Raw genomic sequence first — 24,688 nt, forward strand, 5'->3', positions numbered from 1 at the left:
ATATTACAGATGAACAAATAATAAAGTCATCATATATACAAAAATTCTCTGTAATCTCTGCTGGAAAATAAGAGGGGCTGTTACTAATTTGGTTGCCAGGCACTTAGTAGCATAGCATCTCTATCCAACTGCTGTTCAAACTTTCTGTTTGTGAAATGCAACCAATGAGAAGACAGCTCAACAAATTATGCAATACTTCTAATAGAGTCCAAGGAAAAATTAAAATATGAAACGGGTATTGATAGCAATAGATTTTAAATGTATAATAGCCATTTCAGTAAGCAGTAGCAACAGTTAAATGTTTTATAGGCAAAGCACAAATAGGTAAAATAGAGATGCAACTGGATTATTAGAAATGCAAATGTCCATTAGAGAATTAACTTCTTTACCTTTCTTTCTTTCATGCTGCTTTCTTACACTATACCCATAAAAGATAGATAGATAGATAGATAGATAGATAGATAGATAGATAGATAGATAGATAGATACTGTTGAAAAGACAAACAGCCTAAAGAAAATCAATAGAGTACAATGTACAACATGAAGGTCAGAGATTCTCCACCGTTCACTCCCACCTCGCCCATTGGTTGATAAACGTCATTCTGCTGAGCCTCATTGGTTGTGAAAACCAGGAAGTGGGGGAGTAGCCAATCCAAGGGATAAAACGGTTTGACAGCAGCAAGTGGAGTCGTCTGTGTCTCTGGAGTTGGGGGGTATAGATTCAGCATCCTCAGCATCCTTCAAAAAAATACTTAAACTAACTAGTTTTCACTGATTGAAGCAATCGGCTGAGACATATCTGTATCAGTCATGGCAGCCTACAAATTAGTGCTGATTCGTCACGGAGAGAGCAACTGGAACCAGGAGAATCGCTTCTGTGGGTGGTTTGATGCAGATCTGAGCGAAACAGGTGAAAAGGAGGCGAAGAGAGGAGGACAGGCCCTAAAAGGTGAGGACGAACCGATGTGAAGTCTTCCTTCATTCCGTGTGGTATTACGCTCTCGGCAAGTAGCAATTGCATAACCGCATACTCTGAGCGCATCGGGTCATATACCGCCCCCTGACCGTGTGCAGACGTGCTGAGGCGATGCTTTTATGTGGCTGCACTACAACAGAAATAATAAAGGCCTGCAGAGCAAAGAGAAAAAAAAAGAAGCCCTGCAAAGTAATGTATTTAGATAAATGTCCGTGCAGTCATACCAAACAGCTGTCATTGTTTTATAATTAGATGCTTTTCATTGTTATATGCACCATATCTTTTACTATGAGGTTGAGGTTTTTGACTGCAGAAGCATATTGAAGACATCACCTCTAAGCAATCCTAAATGTAATTTCTGCAAGGCCTGAGATACAGGCTTCTTATCTCTCTTTATACCATCATATTCCAGGTGTTATTCTTAGACAACAGAGTGAAGAAATGTAATAACTACACAACTATGCAAGTATTCCTGTAGAAATATATATTTTACCAGACAAAATAAAACCCTCCAGTGTCTCCCACTCTATGAATCTCGCAGATGCTAGCTTTGAGTTTGACATTTGCTACACCTCCGTGCTGAAGCGGGCCATCAGGACACTGTGGCTGGTTTTGGACGGCATTGACCAGATGTGGGTGCCTGTTCATCGGACATGGCGGCTAAATGAGCGTCACTACGGAGGCCTGACGGGGCTAAATAAGGCAGAGACTGCTGCCAAGCACGGAGAGGCTCAGGTGAAGATCTGGAGGCGCTCATTTGATATCCCACCTCCTCCCATGGGTCCAGACCACGACTACTACACTATCATCAGCAAGGTAAGATATCATATTGGCAGTGCATGAACACAATCAATGAACTTTGCTGACGTCCGAGAGAAACAATGGTTTTGTACATATTGACTTTCTTAATCAAGTATCTCCAGACAAACTTAACAAAAATGAGCCACGACTTAAACATATCTCTGAATTCAGGCCTAACCAGCTGTGTGAGAGAAATCAGCAGAAATGGCACGAGTGTTTAGAGAGAAAATAGTGGATTTAATGTCATGTGTCTCAATCTTTGTGTCTCCAGCATACTTAGCTTAAATACCAAAAAGCTTTATGTATTTACACACACAACATTGCAAAAATCAAGCATGGCCACCACAGAGACGTAGTAGATTACTGTTTGCCAGTAGGAGCCTTAATGCTATTGCCTACTAGTAACTTCAGTGTGAGTTAATGTATGACTGAAAGAGTTCTTTTGCGTTTAGGTTCAAAGTTCAAGTTAAGGTAGAAACAAATAGCTCTTGTCTTCCTTGCGATTTTTGAATTGTAATATAAAAAAACATGGGGTTTTTTGGGTGGGGGTAAAATAAAGCTTAAGATGCTAACTCTGTTTTTTGTTCTGTTATTTAGTTTGCACAATGACATTGTCATGTTTGCAGGATCGTCGTTATGCAGACCTGACTGAGGACCAGCTTCCTTCCTGTGAGAGCCTTAAAGACACCATTGCACGGGCGCTGCCCTTCTGGAATGAGGAGATCGCCCCTCAGATCAAACAGGGAAAGCGGGTGCTGATCGCCGCCCATGGAAACAGTCTGAGGGGGATCGTCAAGCACTTGGAGGGTGAGTAACACTAAAGCTTCACTTAGACTTCAGTGAGAAATCTACATGCTAACTGATGATGTAACCAGAAACTCCTTTTATCTCGGAAGGTTACGTAGAAGGTTGCGGTGCAGGGTTAAAATGGGGTTCTGGTTATGGTGTAAGTTACAGAGTAGATCTGATGCAAAAGTATGAGTCACTAGTAAATGTTTTAAAATTCAGAAATTGACTTGGTAGGTTCACAAATATATATATATTCATGCTTTAATGTTCTTGCTTTATCACCTCTACTCACTCTCTGTCTGGAACACCCATCATGTACCATATAAAACAGCCACTGTGATGTTTTCCATTGTCATTGTTCGGTGAAGATCTGAGGTGGATCAAAGTGTGAAAAGTCACACTAACTGCCTAGTAACTTCTGTTTGGCAAGCCTGAGTGTCTTTTACGTTCCTACTCTAATAATGACCATAATTTACAAATGGACTTTATATGTTATGTTTATGTTGTTGCTTGAAACTAGCGACTGAGCCCAGAAACACATCAAGAAAGTGTTTACTGAGGTTACAGAGCAAAGAAGCCAGGGACTGTTTTCCCATAAACATAAGTCTTTTTGTAAACATGGGGGTCACCCCCCCCCCCTCGTTCAGAAGAATGCACGTTTAACCCTTTATTGACCAAGATTCATACAGAATGTTTCTTAAAAATTCACATCTTTCAGGAACAGTTGAATTTTCTCTCTAGCCAAAATCCTTGACAGGAAAGGTGATGTGAAGTTCACATGGTAAAATCTAGGTGGAGCTGGTTTTTGTTTGTTTGTTTGTTTGTGCTCAGACAGCATAGCCTTGTGAATCCCTTATGATACCATAATACATTGAATATCCTCATAAAGCTCGTCTTTTCTTCTTTCCACAATCATTTGAATTTTACAAATAAACAGTTATTAAACATTTACAGTCATTTTAAGGTTAAGGTACTTCTGCATTAGCTTCACATTTTCAGCACAGAAGTCATCCCTGTCTTTTATACAGTCTCTGGACTTCCTTTTAGCTCCTTTCCTCTCCATGTACATTTGATGAGTTTTGACACTTCACTATGTATCAGTTAAGATGTGCTTTCACAATCTTTACAATAGGTTGGGGGTTTTTCCAGCCCTGGTAGGCCATATCGGTAGAGAGCACCCTCACTAACCTATTCTATTTTGTTCTGTAGGATGGCTTGAAATATGACAGAAAAGAAAAGCAAAATAAGGGTCTCCCCTAAGGCTCCCCTTCCAAACAAAAGGGTGTTCCACTTGGTTAGTTGTTTATTATAAGCTTCCAAGGACCGAAAGATAAAATGGGCAGACATTAATGAGGGAATATAGCTATAGCTAAAAGCATAGGCTAGAGGAAAAAACAAAACAAAACAGGATATGGTTATACAGAGAATTATGGAGTACCCTGTAGTCAATCACTGTATCAGCAATTGCAGTATATCTGTACAAAATGACATTTTGTCTGTTCTTTTTGTAGGAATGTCAGATGAAGACATCATGGAGCTGAATCTGCCAACAGGGATCCCTATCCTCTATGAGCTTGACAAAAACCTGAAGCCAGTGAAGCCAATGCAATTTCTTGGAGACGAGGAGACTGTACGCAAAGCCATGGAGGCCGTTGCTGCTCAGGGAAAGGCCAAGAAGTGAAAAAACACTGTGAAAGCTCCCTTTGTGTACGATGGAACAGGTTGCCCCTAACAGCTGGCCTCAGATTAGTGTTTCCTCTAAATCCTGATTTATTTTGAGTTGTAATATGTGATGAATATACTGTAGTTTGCTGTCTGTTTGTACAGTGCAGGGGAGCAGTAGACAGTAAATGACTGATATACATTAAAGCCATGGGGGCCAAGACTCTCAAGAGATTGTAAATATTTTTGCCTAAATATTACATTATAATCTTATATTATAGCCTTTACAGTGTAAGTATTGAAAGCGAATTAGAAATAATGTCAAAAAAGACTATAACTAGAATATGTAAGTTATATCCTTTTTCACTAATGACAGAATTATAAAACTTTGTTTTTGTTGTTACATGAAACGAGTCTTTGGCTGTGACATCATTAAGCAAATGGTTGTGATATTTAAATGCCTTTAAATAGTAAAAAGCAGAGGAAAGACTAAAATCCATGTATGCATTTCATGCTGCAGGCAATTCCAAGGTTAGCAATACTGAGAGATGAGGTCTCTGTTGACCTCACATACAATACTGCTACTTTATTTTGGTGAGATACTGACAGTGGTAAAGAAATTATACCTGTTTAGATGGCATTGTTATTTCTTTGGGTGATCTAGGATACTGGGATATTGTAGGATATTAGAAATTAATTCAAAATATAGATTTACCATATTTTATTACATAAATAGTACCACAAAGTGTACATAAGTTATTTTCTATGTCATTCATTTCATCCTTTTCACTAATAGCGGAATGTCATTTTACAATCTCTTGAGAGCAGGACGGGACGATAAGGACAGACTAACAGTCCTTTTCTCATACTTTGCTTGTCTATGATTAAAATATATGCTGTCTCCTTCTATGTTGTTGCTGTCTTTGTTATTTGTTGGCATTTTGAATGGTGCTATGCTGTGTGTTTTGCACCGTACATGTGATCAATCCACTGTTTAGACAATGATATTGTGACAAATGAATTATGGGAATAAAGATAAAAGGTCTAAATGAATAATTGCACTTGTTACTGTGTTTGTTTGTTTGTCCTCATCCTTTTCTATCAGCTGGTCTTGCAGCTGACTTTAGACCAGCTAAAAATGTGTGAAATGGTACAAGCAGTTATTAGTTTTAGTGGGAAATTACTTTTTCACTCAGTCACAGGTAGGTTTGGGTGGCTTTTCCCCTTTAATAATAGAATTTAGAACTGCATTTTGTATTTACTTGGGTTATCTTTGTCTAATATTAAAAGGTGTTTAATTATGTGTTTGATATATAAATGTGACAAATATCCAAAAGTAAAATGAATGAAGCATGAAATCTTGCTGGTGGTCAAACCACAATTTTGACTAAACTCATGAAGGAGAAAGTATTTTTTGTCCCAAGGGCATATTGTACTTCCAGACATTTTCAAGAAATAACCATTTGTCATGATGACCTCGGAAAAAATTAAAAATGACAAGGTGGGTTCTAATAGATAGATTCAGCTCTATTTCGGAAGTACTTTGAAGTCTCAGTGGAAAAAGACTTGGGGAAATAGTTTGAACATCTCCTGAAAGAGTTCCTTTAAAGTGAAATACTTTTGAACTCCAAGTTCCATGATGCAGTTCGTGTTGTCTAAGCGGTTGCAAGCGGGAGAGGATGTTTGTAGCACCGGGATTCACAAGTAACGTGTTATTGCCGCCGTATGTAGTTGCAAACAGACTTACCAGTCCTCAAAATGAGGAAAGCAACAGAAAACCAAGGAGACACTCGGTATGAAGAACTGCTAACTCTGAAGCGCAATGTACTGGTAATTTGCACGCGCGTTAGCCAGCTAGCTAAACATTACTTCCTGAAACGACTTGCTAGTATTTATTATGCATTTTATTATTTGTTAGCTCGCTACAGCAAGACATTTATGTTGGTTCTAAAATACAGTGTTCAAAGCTGGTTTTGGTTTCTTCTTGAAGCGAGTCCAACACGACGCGAGGAACTGACGCTAATGAATAACGTTCTCATACTTAGCTTTCTTTTCTCTAGCTCCTAGCATATTGACAGATAATAACATTTAACGGTTAGCCAGTTTGTTAGCGTCTGTTTGGGACTGAGGTTCTCAAGCGACACTGCTAGGTGATGTTATTTTGAGGCGATAAGACGTTTCTTATGTCAACGCAATATCACGACTTGTCAAAGCGTCAAACCATTTGCTGTTGCTGATCTCATGTTGTCACCTCACGTAGCATGCCGTGATTGGTAACCATTAGCCAAGCAGAAGTTGTCTAGCAGGTGTCTCGCTTTTGTTGGCTGTGGAAGGTTAACTCGTGCTTTGTTGGACGTCTTCTTATTCGCTTTTTTGTGTGTTTGTGTGGGGGAAAAAAAACCCCCCAAAAAACTGAAGTTGCGTCATTGTCGTCGGCTTGGTGACCGGGCTAACTTCAAACGTTAATAGAAATATGATGAGTTCCCATTTCTCTGTCTTTCTTGCAGCCCACTTGGAGCTTGCTTCTCACCGAGAAGTAAAGGTGAGTTGAAGTGACAGGTCGAATGTTGATTTTCATGAAAATAACCTTTACTTGAACCTGCTCCGTGAGATTTTGCCTCCAGTGTGTATGCGTTTACTTACTGTGCAATAAAGCACTCGACTGTAACGTTTATGATTTTGTTTATTTTATTATATAGTGTCACTTATTGTGTAGTTTCATGCTGTGGGACTGTTAATGAGCAATTAAATCAACAACTAAGCCAACCAAAGCGTCAGATAGTGCTTTGGGTTTTAAGAGGAATCAGACACAACAAGAAAAATAAGTTTGTCAGAGGGAGATCTTTTTGGCGCCTCTTAAAACAAATTTAGACCTGTAATAAAAAAGAAAAAGCACAGATGGATATTCCTTTGTAAGTACAGTAAATGGTTAAGGTGTAATGTAACAACTCCTTCAAAAGAACCTAATGCATGCATCATATTTCTTCTGTACCTTAGTAAAGGACCTTGTAGTTGAGCAGCGCTCCCTATCCAACGCATCTTTTCACCAGGAGACTCCAATGAAGCCTTCTCAGGTCCCTAACTGGCTTTCTAATCCACCACCGAGAAGAATGTTGCCAATTCAGACACCTGAGCTGTCCTACAGGGACAGAATCGGTCCACACTGGCAAAATCCTCATCCCCCAGGACTAATCCATTCATCAGGATTTAATTCACTTAATATTGGTTCCCCTGTGAATGGACCTCATTTTATGCCGAAGGAAAGGCTGGGTCCCCCAAAACACTTTGCTCAACCTCCAGGGCTTATTCCAAACAACCCAGCTACCATTGGGATGTCATCAAATGCCCCTCAGCCAATACCAGGAGACCATCAGCCAGGATCTTTTGACACATTTTTGCTTCCAGAGGTTATCAACCAATCACCATCTTCCCACATAGGCCGAGATCAAGTGACTGACTTCAAGGCTTCTTCATCCAGCTCAGAAAGTAAAGCTGTAACAACACAAAGACAAGAATCAGATAAGGTATTGTTTCATCTTTTTTCATATGGTCTTAGGTGAAACTCAGATTTTGTGCTGGTCGAGTGTTTTTATGATCAATATGATTATGAGTAGTTATGCTGAGTTTATGTGGCTTTTATCATTTTGTTAGGCTCAGTCCAGTGATGTGGGATATTCTATACCTACGGTCCAGCTGCACAGACCATTTGTGAGTGTTACAACCCCATCATTCAACTACAGAGCACCCTATGAAGTTCACCCACAGTCCCTTTCACACTCAAAAGGCTGGTATTCTAATATCAGTCATTGGCCCTTGCAGGGCTACCATCTCCATCCAAAACCCCACTCATCCGACAGTAGTCGTTTACCCATCATGCATATCTCTGTAGCCTCTTCCCAGGTAAAGTTTTTATATCTTTAATAACACAAAGTTTATTTTGAGTTTTGAAATCATAATGGATGCTTTCTGCTTGTCCAGTCTTATGCTAGGCTGGTCAGGCTGAGAGCTTTTCACTACTTGATTAGATTGAGGATAGAAGATGACGTAGTCAGCCTTGGCAGCATGATTTTTAAAATAGATGATTTAGCATTATAAACAGACGTAACCGCCATTTGGTTTCATCTTACTATTTAGGGTTTTTTATTTGCAGTAGGAAGACTGGTCTTATTAACATGTATATGTTATTTAAAAGAGAAGTAAGGCAAATTAAGAGCACCTGTTGATTTACAAATACTGAGAATTTTTCGCCAGTTTTTGAATTTGCAACACATTTTTGAGTTTTCAACACTATTTTTAAACCCGAATCAGCTATTTTTTTATTTTTATTTTTTTTAACCTTAATCAGCTATTCAAATATTTGTGACTAAAATCACAACTGAGACTAACTATGGTCCATATTTCTGAAACTGGCAGTAGCTGGAAGATCTTTAGCTGAAAACCCGAGCTGTTTTCACACATGAACTGTGGACATTGTCAAGGGATGAGATTTTTTTGATATGGGCTGATATAACCCAATCTCACAAGTAAAAACAAAGCCGGAGATTGTCTGCATCTCTTTGGTTTTTTTATCACTGTAAATAATATATATTTATATTATGTATGTCAATATTACATTTGGTTTAGGCAAGGGGTGGCAGAGCATGGAAAGAAAACTGAACACGCCGTTTACATAGGACAAACTGGCTATTATTATAAATTGGCTTTATAAAATGGAGCTGGCAGGTTAAAGACAGTTTAATTCCTCATTCAGTTGCTTTGATTATTTGTTTCTTTTTCATACAAGTTCATCGGCTATTGTCTAGAAACATTTAGTACCACAGTGCGTGCTGAAAACAGCTTTAAATAAGTTAAAGTACATTCATTAGCTATTTATTAAGTCTGTTTATTTAACAAAATAATTTCTAAACTGGTTGTCACGTGTTTTGTTTTTATAAGATAAATTGCATAGCCACAATGTTACTGCTGTTGAAATATAACTTAAGTAGGTCACTAACTAATTTTTCTTTTTCTTTTTTTTTCTTTTTTTTTTTTGTAGAGCCAGCAACAGGAGCAAACACCTTCAAGTGAAAAGTTAATTTCAGGTAAAATTGTCATTTAAAGTAAACTCTGAACTTTCAGCTAGGTTATCTGTTTGGCAGTATTGCTTGTTAATTCCTGTAGCTTCAATACACTGAAAATATCAATGACCTGCAGGTAATGTGGAATCTCTTAAGTGATGCTAACGAATGGCACTAGGCTGACAGTATGGTTCGGCATGCTGCAGCAATGTTATTATTATTATCATTTGTCTGTGGGAATTTTTGTGTGCATGTACAGAAAAAAAAAAATTATTCTAAAGGTTTTAGAACTCTCTTTTAGTAGAGTTGAGGTCAGGGCTCTGTCTTGGTCAGTCAGGTTCTTCAATACCAAACTCATCCAGCCATACCTTTTATGGACCTTGCTTTGTGCACTGAGGGACAGTCATCCTGAAACATAAAATGGCCTTTCCCAAATTGTTCCCACAAAGTTGGAAGTATAGAATTGTCAAAAATGTCTTAATAACCTAATGCATTAAGATTTCCCTTCACTCTTACTAATCGTCCCAGGCTAGCCCCAGAAAAACAACCCCTAAAGCATTATCCCCCTCCTCTAAAATTTACACTTGGCATAATGCAGGTAGGTGCCGTCCAGCAAGCTAACTGTGCTAACATGTTGACGCCGTGCTGCCCCACGCACGGGGTGATCCGAGCTAACGGAGATTTGCCGTGTTAAAGCGGTTATGGGGTTAACGTCATTTTAACAAGTACTACAATGAACATATTTCCACTGTTTCATGGTCCAGTGGTGGCATGCTTTACATCACTCTGATTGTTGGCAGTGTGCTTGGTGACATAATGCTTGCATGACATTAAAAACCTATGCCATACTATGACCCTCCAAACACACAGTACTTGTAAACGCCTACACTTTGCAATGTTTGTAAAGGTAGACTGCATGGCTTGCTGCTTACATTTTTACACCTGTGACAGGGATTGAAAACCTGAATTCAAAGTTTAAGAAGTATGGCCCAGTACTTTGATCCATGTACTATGTGAACGAAAGTGTTAAGTGTTTTTATGTCTTAAAAAAAATCCCCTAATCATGATCTGTTATCACTTTAATTTGTGCTTCAGATTTGCCTTTAGGAATTTCTTCATGCTAAAAACAAAAAAATATCACCTACTCTTATTTATTTTCATGTGACATTTAGAGCTCCAGTAGATATTTTCATTAGATTTGTTGGTGATTTAAAAATTCAAAAAAACGTTTTCATCTGAACTATAAAATATAATACCTAGGGGCAAAAAAGTGTTCATTGCACAAATTGTGAAAGCTTGAATATGTGATTTTGCCATTTGTGACTTTAAAAAATAGTACATTTGAAAACCTGGAATTAGAGCTGGGCGATATAAGATTTTTTCATATCACCATATGTTTTTTTCATTTCTGGCGATAACGATATATATCATGATATAAGCCAAATAACTACATTTGTAAGATTTAGATGTGCCGTTGCTCACAAGTAAAATTAAAATTAAAATTTAAATATTTATTTCCCATAATAAGTTCAACAGGGTAGATGTACTTAAGGAACATGAGACTTCAGTTTCAGATAAATAAAGGCAAATATTGCAAACTACACAAAACGCAGCCGCTAAAGCGTTTAAGTTTCAAAATAGAACAAACAAAACAGACTACTAAATTGTCAATTCCACTTAGAAACAAAATTTTAATTCTAAAAATAAATCTTAGTTTGTTTTACAGAAGAACAGACAAAATTGACTAACTTTTGTCAATATCAAATAAACTGAGAACTAAAAGGAAATTCTCAATCTCTCCTTGTTGTATAGCTTAGCTTTTCAAACAGTTTTAACAGTTACTTTAGTCTGACAAAAGCCGAATGACGAATTAGCGCTTTCAGTCAGAGATTGAGCATGCACCGCTTTATTGTATTTCCAGACTTGCTTTCGGCACAATTTACAGTGCGCGCTACTCTGTTTTTTGTCAGACTTGAAATAGCCGAAATACCTTCACACTACGGAACTTCTGTGGCCTTTCCATTCGACAGTCTCTCCGGCATTGGAACCATTATCTGTTTTTTCTTCAGTAACCTTCGCTCATGCTCTCGGTTGATTTTTCTCTAGTCGGCATACTCACTTCCTTCATTACCTGGGCAGCCCGGCTGGCTGCTTCCCAAACAAATACACATGTGCGCCTTGACGCTTGTGCTGCACGTAACAAGTCACGTGACGTGACGCTGTGGCTGTGATTGGTTCGGCTCTGCGCTACTTAATTTGGATTGGCTGTTCTTTTTTTTCTTTTTTTTAAGAGGACAAGAGAGATGAGGTCTATCGCAATAGTTTAATTTTTCTATCGAGAAAAAGTTATTTCGCAATACATATCGTTATCGTTCTATCGCCCAGCTCTACCTGGAATCATAACCTTATCCTTTGAAATAAATGATGAGTTTATTATCAGAATAACTGCCATTAAATTTCTGCAGTTGCAGACTATCATTCTTTTGTGAACATATTGAGGTATATTTATCTGATGTGGATAGTAAAACCTTAAGACATATATAGTTAAAACTATAGTAAATTCTGGTCATTTTGTAGTCATTAGTGAACCCTGAATATTGTTCAAAAGAAAATATAGTCTTTTTTTCCCTTTCTCCAGCAGTGGACTTGAACTACTCATCAAACAAGAGGCGCAGCGAGTATGAATATTGTTCAGAGAATTCCAAGAAACTATGTCCTCAAGGGGCAAACTCAAACAAAACGGAGACAACAAAACCCACCGTTCCCACTGCACTTGTGCCTCAGCCATCAGTGATGCATTCTTCAGTGTCAGAAAACCAACACAAGACCACAGATGTCTATCTACATGCAGAACAGGCATGTGGACAGTCAGCATGCTCAGAGCTGTCATCTACTGTCGGACCTTCTCAGTCATGCTGTAAGTCATCATCGCATAAAGAATGTACAGAGAAAACAACATCAACAGGTGCAAAGGAATCATTTATAAATTCTTCTCAGAGTCATATACCACAGTTAAAGGAAATGAGATCACATTTAAAGCCAAATGAAGGAAGTGTGAAAAAGACAAGTGAGGAAAAAAATAAAAGGGATAAATCAAGCACTTTGTTAAACTCTGATGTTCCTCAGAAGGACTCTACTAGCTCTTCACCTGCTGAGTTAGGCAGTCACCACTCTGGTTTTTCTTCCAGTAGTAGCTCTGTCAAGACCCCGAAAAGAAGTAATCCCGGGGGGGAAAACAGAAAACTCAGCAGTAGCACTCACAAATCAACCTCAAAACCAAATTCAAGTTCTCTGAGTGGTCGGACAGGAGAGCGGAATAAAGCTTCTCGTTCACGAAGACCTGTAGCTTCTTATGACGCCAATGATCTTTTCACTCCTGATCCTGTGACGTACATTGTTAGCTCCTCAAATAAGACTGTAAAACCCAGGATAGATGGGGAAACAAGCAAAACAACAGAGAAACGTTCATTCAGCACTGCGACAAGCTCCAGCAACTCAATTACTGAGTCCTCTTGTGAGAAACCTCAAAACTGCAAAGTAACCGGTCCTCTTCTTGAAGCATCGTCCACTTTACCTAACCCACTAGGCAGTTTTCCAACTGTAACGTTAACACGGGTAAAACTGGAAAACTTAATAACACCTTCTCCTCGAGATAAGGACACCAAAAACAGCCCCATCCCTTCTTCACACAGGCAGCTTAAGGGTGACCAAAATCCATCTCTTCTCTGCAAAAAAGTGAGTACAGGTGCTGTAGAGACTGACAGTGCTGCTGCTGAACAGACTTCTAGTTATTGTCAGTCTCTATCACTGGAGGGGCAGGAAAGTAAAGGTGATAACAAGCAGATAAATGAAGAGGATCCCATAGATGTGGAGCTGGACCTCGGGCTGAGTTTTGCAGTAGATGTGGATCTAACCCAAAGCTCCCATAGCAGTGAGGATGAGCAGCTACTTTCCTTGGAGGAGATGATGGAGCGTGCTACTAAACCTTCAGATACACCTGAGAAGGGAACATTCTCAGATCCTAGTCCACCTAGACGTCTGAGCTCTCAGTCAAAAAATGTAAGTAAAATGTCTCGGCCTTTGTTGTATGCAGAGTTGTTACTGTATGAAAATAAGCTTGCTGATCTAAAGGACAGTAAAACTATCTGTATTTGGATGTTAACTATCACATGTTGTTTTCCTCAGCAACCATTTCCATCCACAACAAAGTCAGGCAATTACAAGAACAATCTTGACCAAATACTGAAGGAAATAAATAGCAATAAGAAGTGAGTTGTTTCACCGCCGTTTCATTTCATTTCAAGAGCGACAGCATCTTCATGAAACTGTCTGCATTATTCACTAGATCAAAAGAGATTGAGAGACAACTCCTAACTGCATGCGAAGAAGACCTGTTGAAGATAGCTGAATATGAAGAAGCAGAGGAGAACCGAGAGGAGGGCATTTCTTCTGAACAACAGTAAGGCACACAAAGACATGCTGGAAGTTTATATTTTGTCTCTGGGGGACCGTGCTTTCACTGGAGTTAACTAAACTGTGAACTGCTTGGATTTGTTTACCAGGGAATTCTTGCAGCGGTATTCATTGATGTCTGCTGCAATCAAAGAAGTCCCTCCAGGAGAAGAAGTGTTCAACCTGGAGAAGTTTGGTCAGATCTTTGACCAGGATACATTACAGCTCAGGCAGTGCCTGGTCAATCCACAGGGAACAGCACAAAAAACGCTTCTGTGGTGAGTTGAATTTCTGTGTGTAAAAATAACATTTGTTGTACTTTTGTACTGAAAATTAGATATACATAAGTAATTATTGTTTGGAGTGCATGATATTTTGATGATCTTCTAAACTTCGCCCAAATACGGCATTAGCAACAATTGACCATCTATAATTTCTTTAAAGTTGTCTTGAATACTAATTGAACAAATTACACTAAATTAACCTCTGAGGGCATTTTTGTTGCCTCGGCTTCAAAGGGTAAACTGGCCTTCCAATTCAGCTAGAAACTTAGCAGAGAAGCCCAGACTTCCCTCTCCCTGGTCACCTCCTCCAGCTTGTCCAGGGGAACACTCAGGCATTCTCAAGCCAGCCAAGAGATATAATCCCTCCAGCGCGTCCTGGGTCTGCCCCGTGGCCTCCTCCTGGTGGGACATGCCCGGAACACCTCACCCAGGAGGCATCCTTTTTAGATGCCCAAACTGCATCCTTTCGATGTGGAGGAGTAGCGGCTGTATTCTGAGGCCCTCTAAGATGGCTGACCACCTCACCTTATCTCTAAGGGAGAGGTTAGCCACCCTTCAGAGAAAGCTCATTTCTGCTGCTTGTATCCGTGATCGCATTCTTTCCATCACTATCCAAAGCTGCAGCACTAATCAGTCAATCAATTATAAACAGAATCGATCCAACACCCACCAAGAATGAGTCCGACTTATTGCCGGCTATGCGGACCAAGCTCCTGAAATGGTTATTTAAGGATTGAATGGGTTGTAGCAACCATTCAGACACCCCATACTCCCACAGAACATCCTGAGGGACCCAGTCGAATGCATTCTCCAAGTCCACAAAACACATGTAGACTGATGATTTTTTTTCTTTCTTTTCTGCTTTAAAATTTAAATTTCATTTCAGTAACTATGTAAATCTACCTCTAATTAAACAGAGGTTTTATGAGTCCTGTACAGTGGGTGGAAGTATCATGAAAAGAGGATTCACAATCCCAAAAGTCACCAGATATATTTACAAAAAACACACAAAGTTAGCAGCACTGAAGGTAATAATGGTAGGAGTAGGCATGATGATGATGATGGTAGGGTATGATGTGGAGGGTTAGGGAAGATGTGGGAGCCTAACCACTGGTCATTGTAAGAGAGCTACACAGAGCAGATAGTGGGAGCTCTCATCAATAAGAAGCTTTTATGAGACTCGTTGTTTCTTAGCTGGAGAGTGAAGTGTAGCCTTGAGAATCACTCAATGCTCACTTATGGCCCTTTGAGAGCTTGTGTGTGCTTATTGTAGCTGAGGAAGAGACTCTTCGGTGTGTAACTGTTGGGAGGAGTGTTACAGTCTGTCTGTTGAACTATATAAAATATCGTTAGCAGTGAGCTCGTGTGTTATTTACTGAGACTCACAGAGTGTGTTTTCTTTATGTGTGATGGTGTTTTTTGGGTTTCAGATAGATACACTTATTAATCTTGCCACTTTTAAAAATTATTATTATTATTATCATTATTATTATTAATATGTGTTCACAGTCTCTTCCTAAGAGTGAGGAATACAGCTTATTAATTTAATACTGAATGTTGAATCAGTACTGTATCGGCAGATACCCAAAGCCATGATATGGTTATGGAATTCAGAAAACGTTGTATTGGTGCAACCCTTTTGATGGTTCAGCTTTCTGTAAGAAGCAATCATCCAATAACACTGCAGCTACGGGCATTCCTTCAGTGTGACTATTACTGGGCTCTGTGCTAATTGCAGTTTTATACATTATTGACATTTTTCAGACACTGCTGTTGACCTCCAGTGGACATCACAGATGCTTTTATTATCAGCCGGTTTGACTGTAGGTTAACTCTAGTGCATGCTGTTTGTGCCCCCAAAAACAAACATATGATGAATCTTCAGAAGCATGGCAGATATTTTTGAAGTATCCACTAAGTTAGCAACTTGAATAAGGTCAGGTAGAGGGCCACTTTTGGTAGTGGTGTCAAGTTATTCTGAGTGCCTCTGTGTTGGCTTTTTAAATTTTAAACACCAAATTCTTTGCATGAATGACTCATCAGTCTGGGGGAACTCCAAACCAAATACTTCCTTTTCCTGCATAAACACCAAAAATCTGATAACAAATTTTGACAAGAACATAAAAAAAGAAATATGTCTTGTATACCAATAGCATTAAAAAAAAACTGCACAAGTTTAAATAAAGACCTGGAACATTGGTCTTGGCTTGTTATATTTTCTACAGCAGCTTTACTCAGTGCTTGATGTTGATTAGATTTGTCAATAGTGTGCACTGTACTTCAGAGTGGAGTGACAACTTTTGCACGGAGGATGGAAAGGCTTTTTGTGTACATACCCTAAGGCCACAACGTACCTTTTTCATAATCTAATATGGAGCCTTCCGATAAACTTCGCTGAGGACATTTTGCTCTCAGGGTAATGAACAGCAAGTTAGGTCCTGTCAAGAAAAACTACATTTTGACCTGAGGGCACTTACTAGAAAAGTAAATTAGCACAGTTGGTCCTATCCAACACACTGCACTCAGGGATGTATTTAAGTTTGCACACTCAGTTTCAACTCTTAGTTTTCCGAAATAATGAATAACTTTGATCTTTCTCTCCACTTACACTCTCCTGCTTTACATCAGGTCCAGCCCAGCTCAGCTGCGATTGCATGTGAATATCGGATTGTTTCAGGAAGCTTATGACTCTAGCTCACCCTGTCCAGCTCAGGTTACCCGTTTCCTTTTCAAGGTAGGTCTGACACCCCCCGCCCCCGTACTCAGTTTGTTGTACAAATGTTTAAGCTTTGGCAGTAATTCTTTGTCGATCTCATCAGATGATGTCAGTCCATAGTGAGAGGATGATATCTGAGAAGCTGCTACAGGCCCTCTGTGATATTGCCTTGACTGCTGCTTATCAAATAGGTCAGTGCTGTCCTTCCCAACCTTTTGGTAGTTTGTCTTTAAAATGTACATAGTTTTGATGTTCTTGTTGTGTGAATACTTCCACAGTGAAATATGGAAACCAGCAGTTTAAAGTGTGGGTTCCCAGTTTAACCGACGTGACGCTGGTCCTGATGAATATGGGAGTGCCGTTTGTTAAACTCTTCCCTTTTGAGAATCTACAACCTCCATTCACAGAAGGAGATCTGCTGTGAGTACCATCACCATATGACTGGCTCATTCCTTTTGTTACCTTCTATGTAAAATTATAACACATGAGCTTAAAGTCTTTTATTTGGTCACTTTCTAATTTGAAGGAGTTGAATTTTACTGTGTTTTCTGCAGGGAGGACGTCTGCATCAAAAGTGATAGTCCCACCCACAACAAGGAAGAGACCACGTTCCCTGAACACAACTGCAGTAATGTTTTAAAGGTAGTAGGAAATAAACGGCTGATGGCATTTGAGAGCTTAGCAGATTGAGTACAACTCCACCACTCATTGTTTTGTTTTTTAATCTTGTTTACAGTACCTGTCTTACTGCATGGGTCTGTGCCCACGTGCATACAGCGACAATGAGCTGCTGTTGCTTCTTACTGTAATGAGTCACATCGGCCTGGAAACGCGGCTCATCCTCGAGTCGAGTGTGGCACTGGAGCCTCTGCTGTGTAAAATTGTCAACAACATCAGAGATTGGGACGCTCTGGTCAGTGCATGAATGTCATTGTCTGCCTCTTTATTTCCTCACATTTCAGTTTGGCACATTTTACGTTCACATTAAAGCAAACATTTTTCTTATAGCTGTTGTGTTTAATCATCCCCTAAGTGTATAGTATGGTTGTTCCTTGTGAAGTGTCAAGAGAAATATTCTAAATGACACTTCTTCAGCTGAGAGTCTAAGAGTGAAGACACACACTGCAGATCTTTACTTGCAAGGGCGGTCACAGAACGCTCACATCAGAGTGGGGGCCCTGTGATCAGCGCTCTGTTACCGCTCTGGTCTTTATTTATATACAAAGCAATACAACAGTGAATACGTCTATTCATAGGCAGAAGAATGTTAGTGCGTAGGGAGTGAAGATAAGAGTGGTTCAGGTGTATGTGTGTGTGTGTTATGAGATTCAGAAGGATGCGGCCCCTCTTCTTGTTAGGGAGCGCAGATAAAAGTGTCCAGCTCTCCTCTTTCCTGCTTGTTCAGCTATTATCGCTGTGAGAAAGAATTTATAAAACAGTCTTGTAGTGGACAACAGTCTAAGCCATCAAAAGGTCAACATACAGTATTCTATCATATGTAAACTTATATCATTAAAAGCTTATACTGACTACCAGTACAATTTTCTATTGACATGAAGACATTTAATTAATTTGCTTTAGAGTATTAACACATTCTAGCAATTAGCTCACAGTTTTCTGATTTTATACTCTTTACATTGACTCCCAATAGATTTTAGGATTATGTTTCATAATTCTAGCATTAATTACAAAGCACTAAACGACCAGGCTCCAGATGATTTATCTCAGCTTCTTGGCTTGTATGGTACTTATGTTGTTATTTATTTCACTCTTTTGGTGTACAGCACTTTGTCATTGTTTGTCTGTTAAAAACGCTTAATAAAAAAAACTTTACTAACTTGCTTTATGTCTTTAGCTTCCAAAAATCTGCCTGGCTCTCACTGATTTGACAGATGATCACCACAACATGTGCCTATTAGTTCATCTCCTGCCTGACAACATTCGTGGAAAGTGAGTCTTTTATCCTTCTTTTTGATATCTACTATATATATATATATATATATATATATATATATATATATATATATATATATATATATATATATATATATATATATATATATATATATATATATATATGTATATATGTATATATGTATGTATATATATATATATATATATATATATATATATATATATATATATATATATATATATATATATATATATATATATATATATATATATATATATATATATATATATATATATATATATATATATATATATATATATATATATATATATATATATATATATATATATATATATATATATATATATATATATATATATATATATATATATATATATATATATATATATGTATATATATATATGTATATATATATATATATATATATATATATATATATATATATATATATATATATATATATATATATATATATATATATATATATATATATATATATATATATATATATATATATATGTATATATATATATATATATATATATATATATATATATATATATATATATATATATATATATATATATATATATATATATATATATATATATATATATATATATATATATATATGTATATATATATATATATATATATATATATATATATATATATATATATATATATATATATATATGTATATATATATATATATATATATATATATATATATGTATATATATATATATATATATATATATATATATATATATATATATATATATATATATATATATATATATATATATATATATATATATATATATATATATATATATATATATATATATATATATATATTATATATAATTTCTCGATATACTGATTTTCTGATTATTTATTTATCTGATTCTGATTTATTTATGCATTTATTTACACAGCTGAATCTAAGAAATTCGTCAGCCAGCAGCTGATGGAAGTGAAAATGAAAGGGCTTAGATACTTCATGTATCAACATGTCTTGTTTTGCTTGTGATATTCACAAGATTTACCATGCCATATTACAGCACTATAACCTACTATACTCTGACCTACAGAATAGCATGAAGGCATGTAAAAGTAAAATAAAGCCAGTATGAAAACATAATATGAAAACAAATACTTTCATCGTTTTGTAATTTTTTCACAATACCATACCATTAAAAAGAAAAATGTTCTTTTTATGTTTGCTTTGTTTGGACAGAGAGTTGCGCCGACATCTAAGCCTGTGCATGATTTCTAAGTTGTTGGATGGAAATTGCAAATACAAACCTGTGGAAAGAGAATTTCAGGTAATTGGGTTAACTTGTAACCTTGGCAGTTTCCTTTAAACCCAGCGCTTGAAACACTTCTCACATGTAATTTTAAATTATGTGCATTCATCCATTCATCATCAGAGTCATGGGGAGTTTGAAGCTTATATCCACATTAAATATGTAAATTGATTTAATTAATAAAGTTTGGTTTTTGTTTGGTACTTAGCTCTCTGAACTGAGGCCATACCTTCCCCGGATGCAACCTTCCTCCCTTTTCCGACACATGACGAGCACCTCTGGCATGAACCAGAAAGATAAAGAAGAAGACCTGGGCACACTAGACCAGCAGGTGATCATTTTTTTAGAGTCTGAATTGCAAAATGTTTCAAACTTGAATTCGTTTTACATCTGTAATAACACCAGGACATACATTTTATTGAGTGTTTTGAAAATGAACATTTGAACATTTCTTCCAGTCCTACTACCTGTGCTATAGCCTTCTGACATTAGCAAATGAAGCATCCAACTTTCAGTTTTTTCCCGCTCACCAAAAGGTAAATTCCTTTTTCCAAGTCTTATCTGATTTTAGATGTTATTGGCCTGATTTTGATTGAATGTTTAAACCCTTCCCTTTTTTCTGTCCCTCAGAAGCAGCTGCTGTTTTTGTCAACTGAGCTGGAAACGCATGTTAAATGTGACATCAGGGAGAGTGAAAAATGTCTTTACCGCAGCAAGGTAAGCATGATTTAATAAGTGTGTTTGTTTTTCTGCAATTTCAGAAAATAAAATCTACAGTACTTTTAACCAAATATGAGAGTCGCTGGTTCAGGCCTATGCAATTCAAAACTATTTTGAATGTTAATGACTTGACTAGTCATTCGCCACTAGCTTGTTAGCAGTAACACCAAGCAGACAGAATATCAGTTATTACCCCTCAGCTGTATAAGGCTGATGGGGTATTTTAATCAACATTACAGGCAGGTGGGTAGACACTTAACTTTTTAAATGCGATAACTCAAAAACGGGGCAACATAGAAGCTTCAAATTGATACCAGAGAACAAGGTGACATCGGATTTGGAAATTGATACAATAGGTGTGTCTACTAGGACATTGAAGGGAAGCGCTGGTGGTTGCCAGCATTTTTGCATCTTTGTCATCAGATTCAAATTGTTTACGATAGATTTGAGATCACATGTAAATCTGATGCTTTTCCCCCATGTATTTAAGTTCCTAATTTCAAAAATTTACCCCACAGTTAATGCATTAGCAGTTTTCTCTTTCCACCTAATGGCAGCCTTTTTCTCCAAAATTAAATGTTTCAAGTTTAGTTCATAGATAATACTGTGTACACAGATCTGTTAGTCAAGATATCAAAACTGCTTAATAGCATTTCACAGATTAGCAAACAGTATAGATGAGGCTAGACCTATTAGACAGTCGTAATATATTTCCATATTTGGAACCCATTTAACTTGCTGAAACCCTATGCCAGAGACATCTGTACTACTTTAAATTTATATTAAATATATTCATATGAATCATCAGAAATATCAACAAATCATTGCAAGTTTCTTTTCTGAGGTTCTGATAAATGAAATTTACAGTGTGCTACATAAACCTGTATGAGAACTCTTGCCTTCCTCTTCTCTCTCCAGGTGAAGGATCTGGTGGCGAGGATCTACACCAAGTGGCAGATGCTCCTTCAGAGGACAAGGCCTCTCGATGTACAGTAGTCACACACAATTGTTCAATAATTTTTTTACAGGATGTGATTACTTTGTCTCTTAAAAGATAATTTTATAATCTTATTGGCTATGCTGGCCTTTTCCCTTCTCTAGGATAAACTGTATGATTATTGGCAGCCTGGGGATACTTTGGGGTACAGCCAGGAGGAGCAGGAGGATGAAGATGACACTGCAGAAGAGGAGACTGTGGTGGAAGAAGAAGTAGAGGGGGGTGAAGAGGAAGATGGAGAAACAACTATAACTGAACAGAATGAAGCTGTCATGGTTGCTGAGGAAAAAAAAGATGCCAGGGTGGAGCCAGAAGAAGACACAAAACTTGGTGAGGCAGAAAAAGACACAAATGTTATTGCAGCAGAAGAAGGCACGAAATTTGGTGAACAAGAAGACATGAACACTGCAGAGACAGAGGAAGACATGAATATTGATGAGGTGCTAATGGAGGAAGGTGGTGTCCCAAATGACATGAGCAAAACAGAAGAAGAAAAAGAAACGGTACCTGTCAATTTAAACCAAGTAGTGCCTGAGACGGATCCTCAAGCACTCGTGGAGTCTGAGGGAGTGGATGAGCAAGTGGCTGCTCCTAACATAGAGCGTGTTGATGAGGACGCTGAGACTGAAGCAAGAGAAGGATCTCACCCGGCACCAACACCTGGTTTATTCTGATAGAGATGATCAGTTTTCAGGGCTTTAACAGCCATTGCCTTAATGTTATGCTGAATTTGCACTATTTACAAGACCTCTTTTCCTAATGCCAAAAGGTTTGAGACTTTCACAGTGACTTTAAGGCAAACTGTGTATTTACCTCAGCCAGTAAGGTTATGTTTTTGACGCTTTGTTTGTCTGTTGGCACATTTAGGCACAAGCTTCACGGCTGATATATTTTTATGAAAGTTTGTGGAAAGATGGAGCATTGGCATATTAAAAAATTCATCGTTTTGTTGTTTTTTGACTGCTGCATGTTTGCATATTGTTGTTTTATTGTTAAGTAGCCAAATATGGAAAATAAACTTTAAGTTAAATTTATTTCTTGTCTCCATAAGCAGCACCAGACAAAACGTCCACCCATCAGTGTTTACAGTATTATTATGTTAGTAATAATCTTTACTAAAGTAATATTTTAATATTTTATTTTTTGGTCTAAAGTAATGTTTATTGTAATAACTGTCACCCATGTGTGCAGTACTGTTCAAAAGTCTTGAGCTACATCTCATTTTTGTTTTGCTTCTAAGGAACCACTTTCTTGGAATTTTTTCATAGCGGTCTTAAGCAATAGTTCTCCAGGTTTTCTGAAGGTGTTTCAGGGTTTTTGTTTCAACATTGGCTGCTTTTTCACTCATCTTCAGTCCAGTCCTTGTACCTGAGTATTTTTAGAGGTATGATTTTTCTTAAGCTGCTTAACACTGACTTACAATATTTGTGCCAAATATAAATAGAAACTTAACTGGATGAACCATTGATGTGTGTAATCATAATAGACTTGTATAAGAACCAGCAGCATATTGCAAAAACACATGTTTTGTTCACATTTCTTTAGTTGGAACCATGAAAAATGCCAATGCTAACACATTTCCACAGGCATAAAAGAGTGCTAGTTGGCACCATCAAAGTGATGCCAAATGCGATGCACTGTGTCCTTTGAAAATTTGGGCAAATGTTGACAAAAAAAAGTGTTAGGCAGAAACTGTATGCCAGGTAAACAAAATCTGAAAGTCGTGTTCTTAAGAAATAGGAAAAAATTCAACAAGAGATGCATCTGGCCCTTCAGTTGATCCATTTACTCATCAGAGATGGTCTTGTCAAAATTGGTCTAATTAATAACACAGAAAGGTACAGTCAGAAACTCCATACAATACCATCTACAAAGCATCAGATTGGTAGTTGCATCATTTTTCAGCATGACAATAATCCCAAACAGTGCAGTAAAAGCACACCTGGATGGAAAAACCCACAAAAGAACAGTCATAGATTGGCCTCCCCAGAGCCCGGACCTTAACACTGAAGCAGTGTTGGATCATTCTGACAGACAATGGAACAAAAGCCAGTCAACATCCAAAGAAGAGCTTTGAATGTCCTTCAAGAAGCCTGGATAGTTATTCCTGAAGACTACTCAAAGAAATTACTGCAAAGCTTGCCTAAGAGAGTTCAGGCTGTGCTGAAGTATAAAGGTGGTTGTCCAGACGCTTTTCTTTGCAAATTCCTTTGACTACGATGACCTGGATGACTGAGAACCTTCACAGACAGACTTTCATCTTTGGCTTTTGTATAAACTGTTTTTACTTTATGTAACGCAGTTCCATATGTGTTTGGCTATGTTTAAATAAATTACATGTATATTCCATTTTCACAGTGAAATAAAATTAAAAGACTTGTACAGCATTTTCATTTAATTTTATTTAAGCAGTATTCACAAATTTCATTTCTTGTCAGAATTATCTTGAATTATCAGAATTATCATGATCAAAGATTAATCTAATCAAATATAGAACTTGTGTAAAGGTGTAAATCAGTGGGTTAATTTTAAGGTGTGCTTTAAAACAGGTACATACATCAGTAAAACTGAAGGCATTTGCTTTTAAAAATGTCAGTGTTAGTAAATGGTATAGCTGCAATTTACGACAAAAGATAACAGTCTTTTCTACGTGGTGTCTATAGAAACATATTCACATTAGTAAATTTTATATACTTAAAAAAATAATAACAATAACTCTAAAATATCTAGAGAATGCAGTCTAAACTTGCAGATTCAACACTGTTACTGACCTTTAGAGGGCATTGTCCTCCATCTAGACTCTAGGGTTCTCAAATAAACACAGGAGAAAGGGAGCTCCTTGTAATATTATCTTTCCCGGAAATGCTACCAAAAAAAAAGACTGAGCACTGAGCAACAAGATATAAAGCAGCAGAATGAGACCAAAGGAGCCCTTGTTTTTAGTTTTTTCTATCTATTATAGCTGATCACAGCTGGTGTCAAGAA

The 24,688-nt window shown here is 37.4% G+C and overlaps 2 protein-coding genes across 6 annotated transcripts; both read left to right on the forward strand.

The window, feature by feature from the left end:
- The first annotated feature begins 646 nt into the window (after nt 1–646).
- Nucleotides 647–5,289, forward strand: LOC116316638 (phosphoglycerate mutase 1-like). The gene is made up of 4 exons (XM_031735252.2): nt 647–949; nt 1,518–1,792; nt 2,404–2,584; nt 4,078–5,289. The coding sequence occupies exons 1-4, from the start codon at nt 811–813 to the stop codon at nt 4,245–4,247; spliced, it is 765 nt and encodes a 254-aa protein (XP_031591112.1). The 5' UTR covers nt 647–810; the 3' UTR covers nt 4,248–5,289.
- A 570-nt stretch (nt 5,290–5,859) lies between these two features.
- Nucleotides 5,860–24,085, forward strand: slf2 (SMC5-SMC6 complex localization factor 2). Of its 5 annotated transcripts, none has more exons than XM_031735184.2 (22): nt 5,860–6,058; nt 6,736–6,770; nt 7,226–7,752; nt 7,880–7,936; nt 8,048–8,128; nt 9,264–9,309; nt 11,924–13,344; nt 13,471–13,553; nt 13,631–13,744; nt 13,848–14,015; nt 16,650–16,755; nt 16,841–16,928; nt 17,016–17,157; nt 17,292–17,379; nt 17,474–17,650; nt 18,593–18,687; nt 19,917–20,004; nt 20,195–20,317; nt 20,445–20,522; nt 20,617–20,703; nt 21,625–21,693; nt 21,808–24,085. In XM_031735184.2, the coding sequence occupies exons 1-22, from the start codon at nt 6,051–6,053 to the stop codon at nt 22,375–22,377; spliced, it is 4,251 nt and encodes a 1,416-aa protein (XP_031591044.1). In that variant the 5' UTR covers nt 5,860–6,050; the 3' UTR covers nt 22,378–24,085. The 5 variants fall into 5 exon arrangements, with proteins under 5 accessions (XP_031591044.1, XP_031591042.1, XP_031591043.1 ...); XM_031735182.2 differs by having other exon boundaries at nt 5,860–6,021; XM_031735183.2 differs by having other exon boundaries at nt 5,860–6,021; nt 11,927–13,344.
- Nucleotides 24,086–24,688: the final 603 nt, after the last annotated feature.

The sequence above is a fragment of the Oreochromis aureus genome, linkage group 13, assembly GCF_013358895.1.
Source record: "Oreochromis aureus strain Israel breed Guangdong linkage group 13, ZZ_aureus, whole genome shotgun sequence".
In the NCBI taxonomy this organism is placed as follows: domain Eukaryota; kingdom Metazoa; phylum Chordata; class Actinopteri; order Cichliformes; family Cichlidae; genus Oreochromis; species Oreochromis aureus.

Bases quoted from the DNA above. Each gene is read 5' to 3' on its own strand.
- slf2 (XM_031735182.2), top strand. From the start codon at position 5,987: ATGAGGAAAGCAACAGAAAACCAAGGAGACACTCG. The intron at 13,745-13,847 runs GTAAGGCACACA...TTTGTTTACCAG, and splicing joins GGCATTTCTTCTGAACAACA to GGAATTCTTGCAGCGGTATT. The intron at 20,005-20,194 runs GTAATTGGGTTA...TTTGGTACTTAG, and splicing joins CTGTGGAAAGAGAATTTCAG to CTCTCTGAACTGAGGCCATA.
- LOC116316638 (XM_031735252.2), top strand. From the start codon at position 811: ATGGCAGCCTACAAATTAGTGCTGATTCGTCACGGAGAGAGCAACTGG. The intron at 1,793-2,403 runs GTAAGATATCAT...TCATGTTTGCAG, and splicing joins ACTACACTATCATCAGCAAG to GATCGTCGTTATGCAGACCT. The intron at 2,585-4,077 runs GTGAGTAACACT...TTCTTTTTGTAG, and splicing joins GATCGTCAAGCACTTGGAGG to GAATGTCAGATGAAGACATC.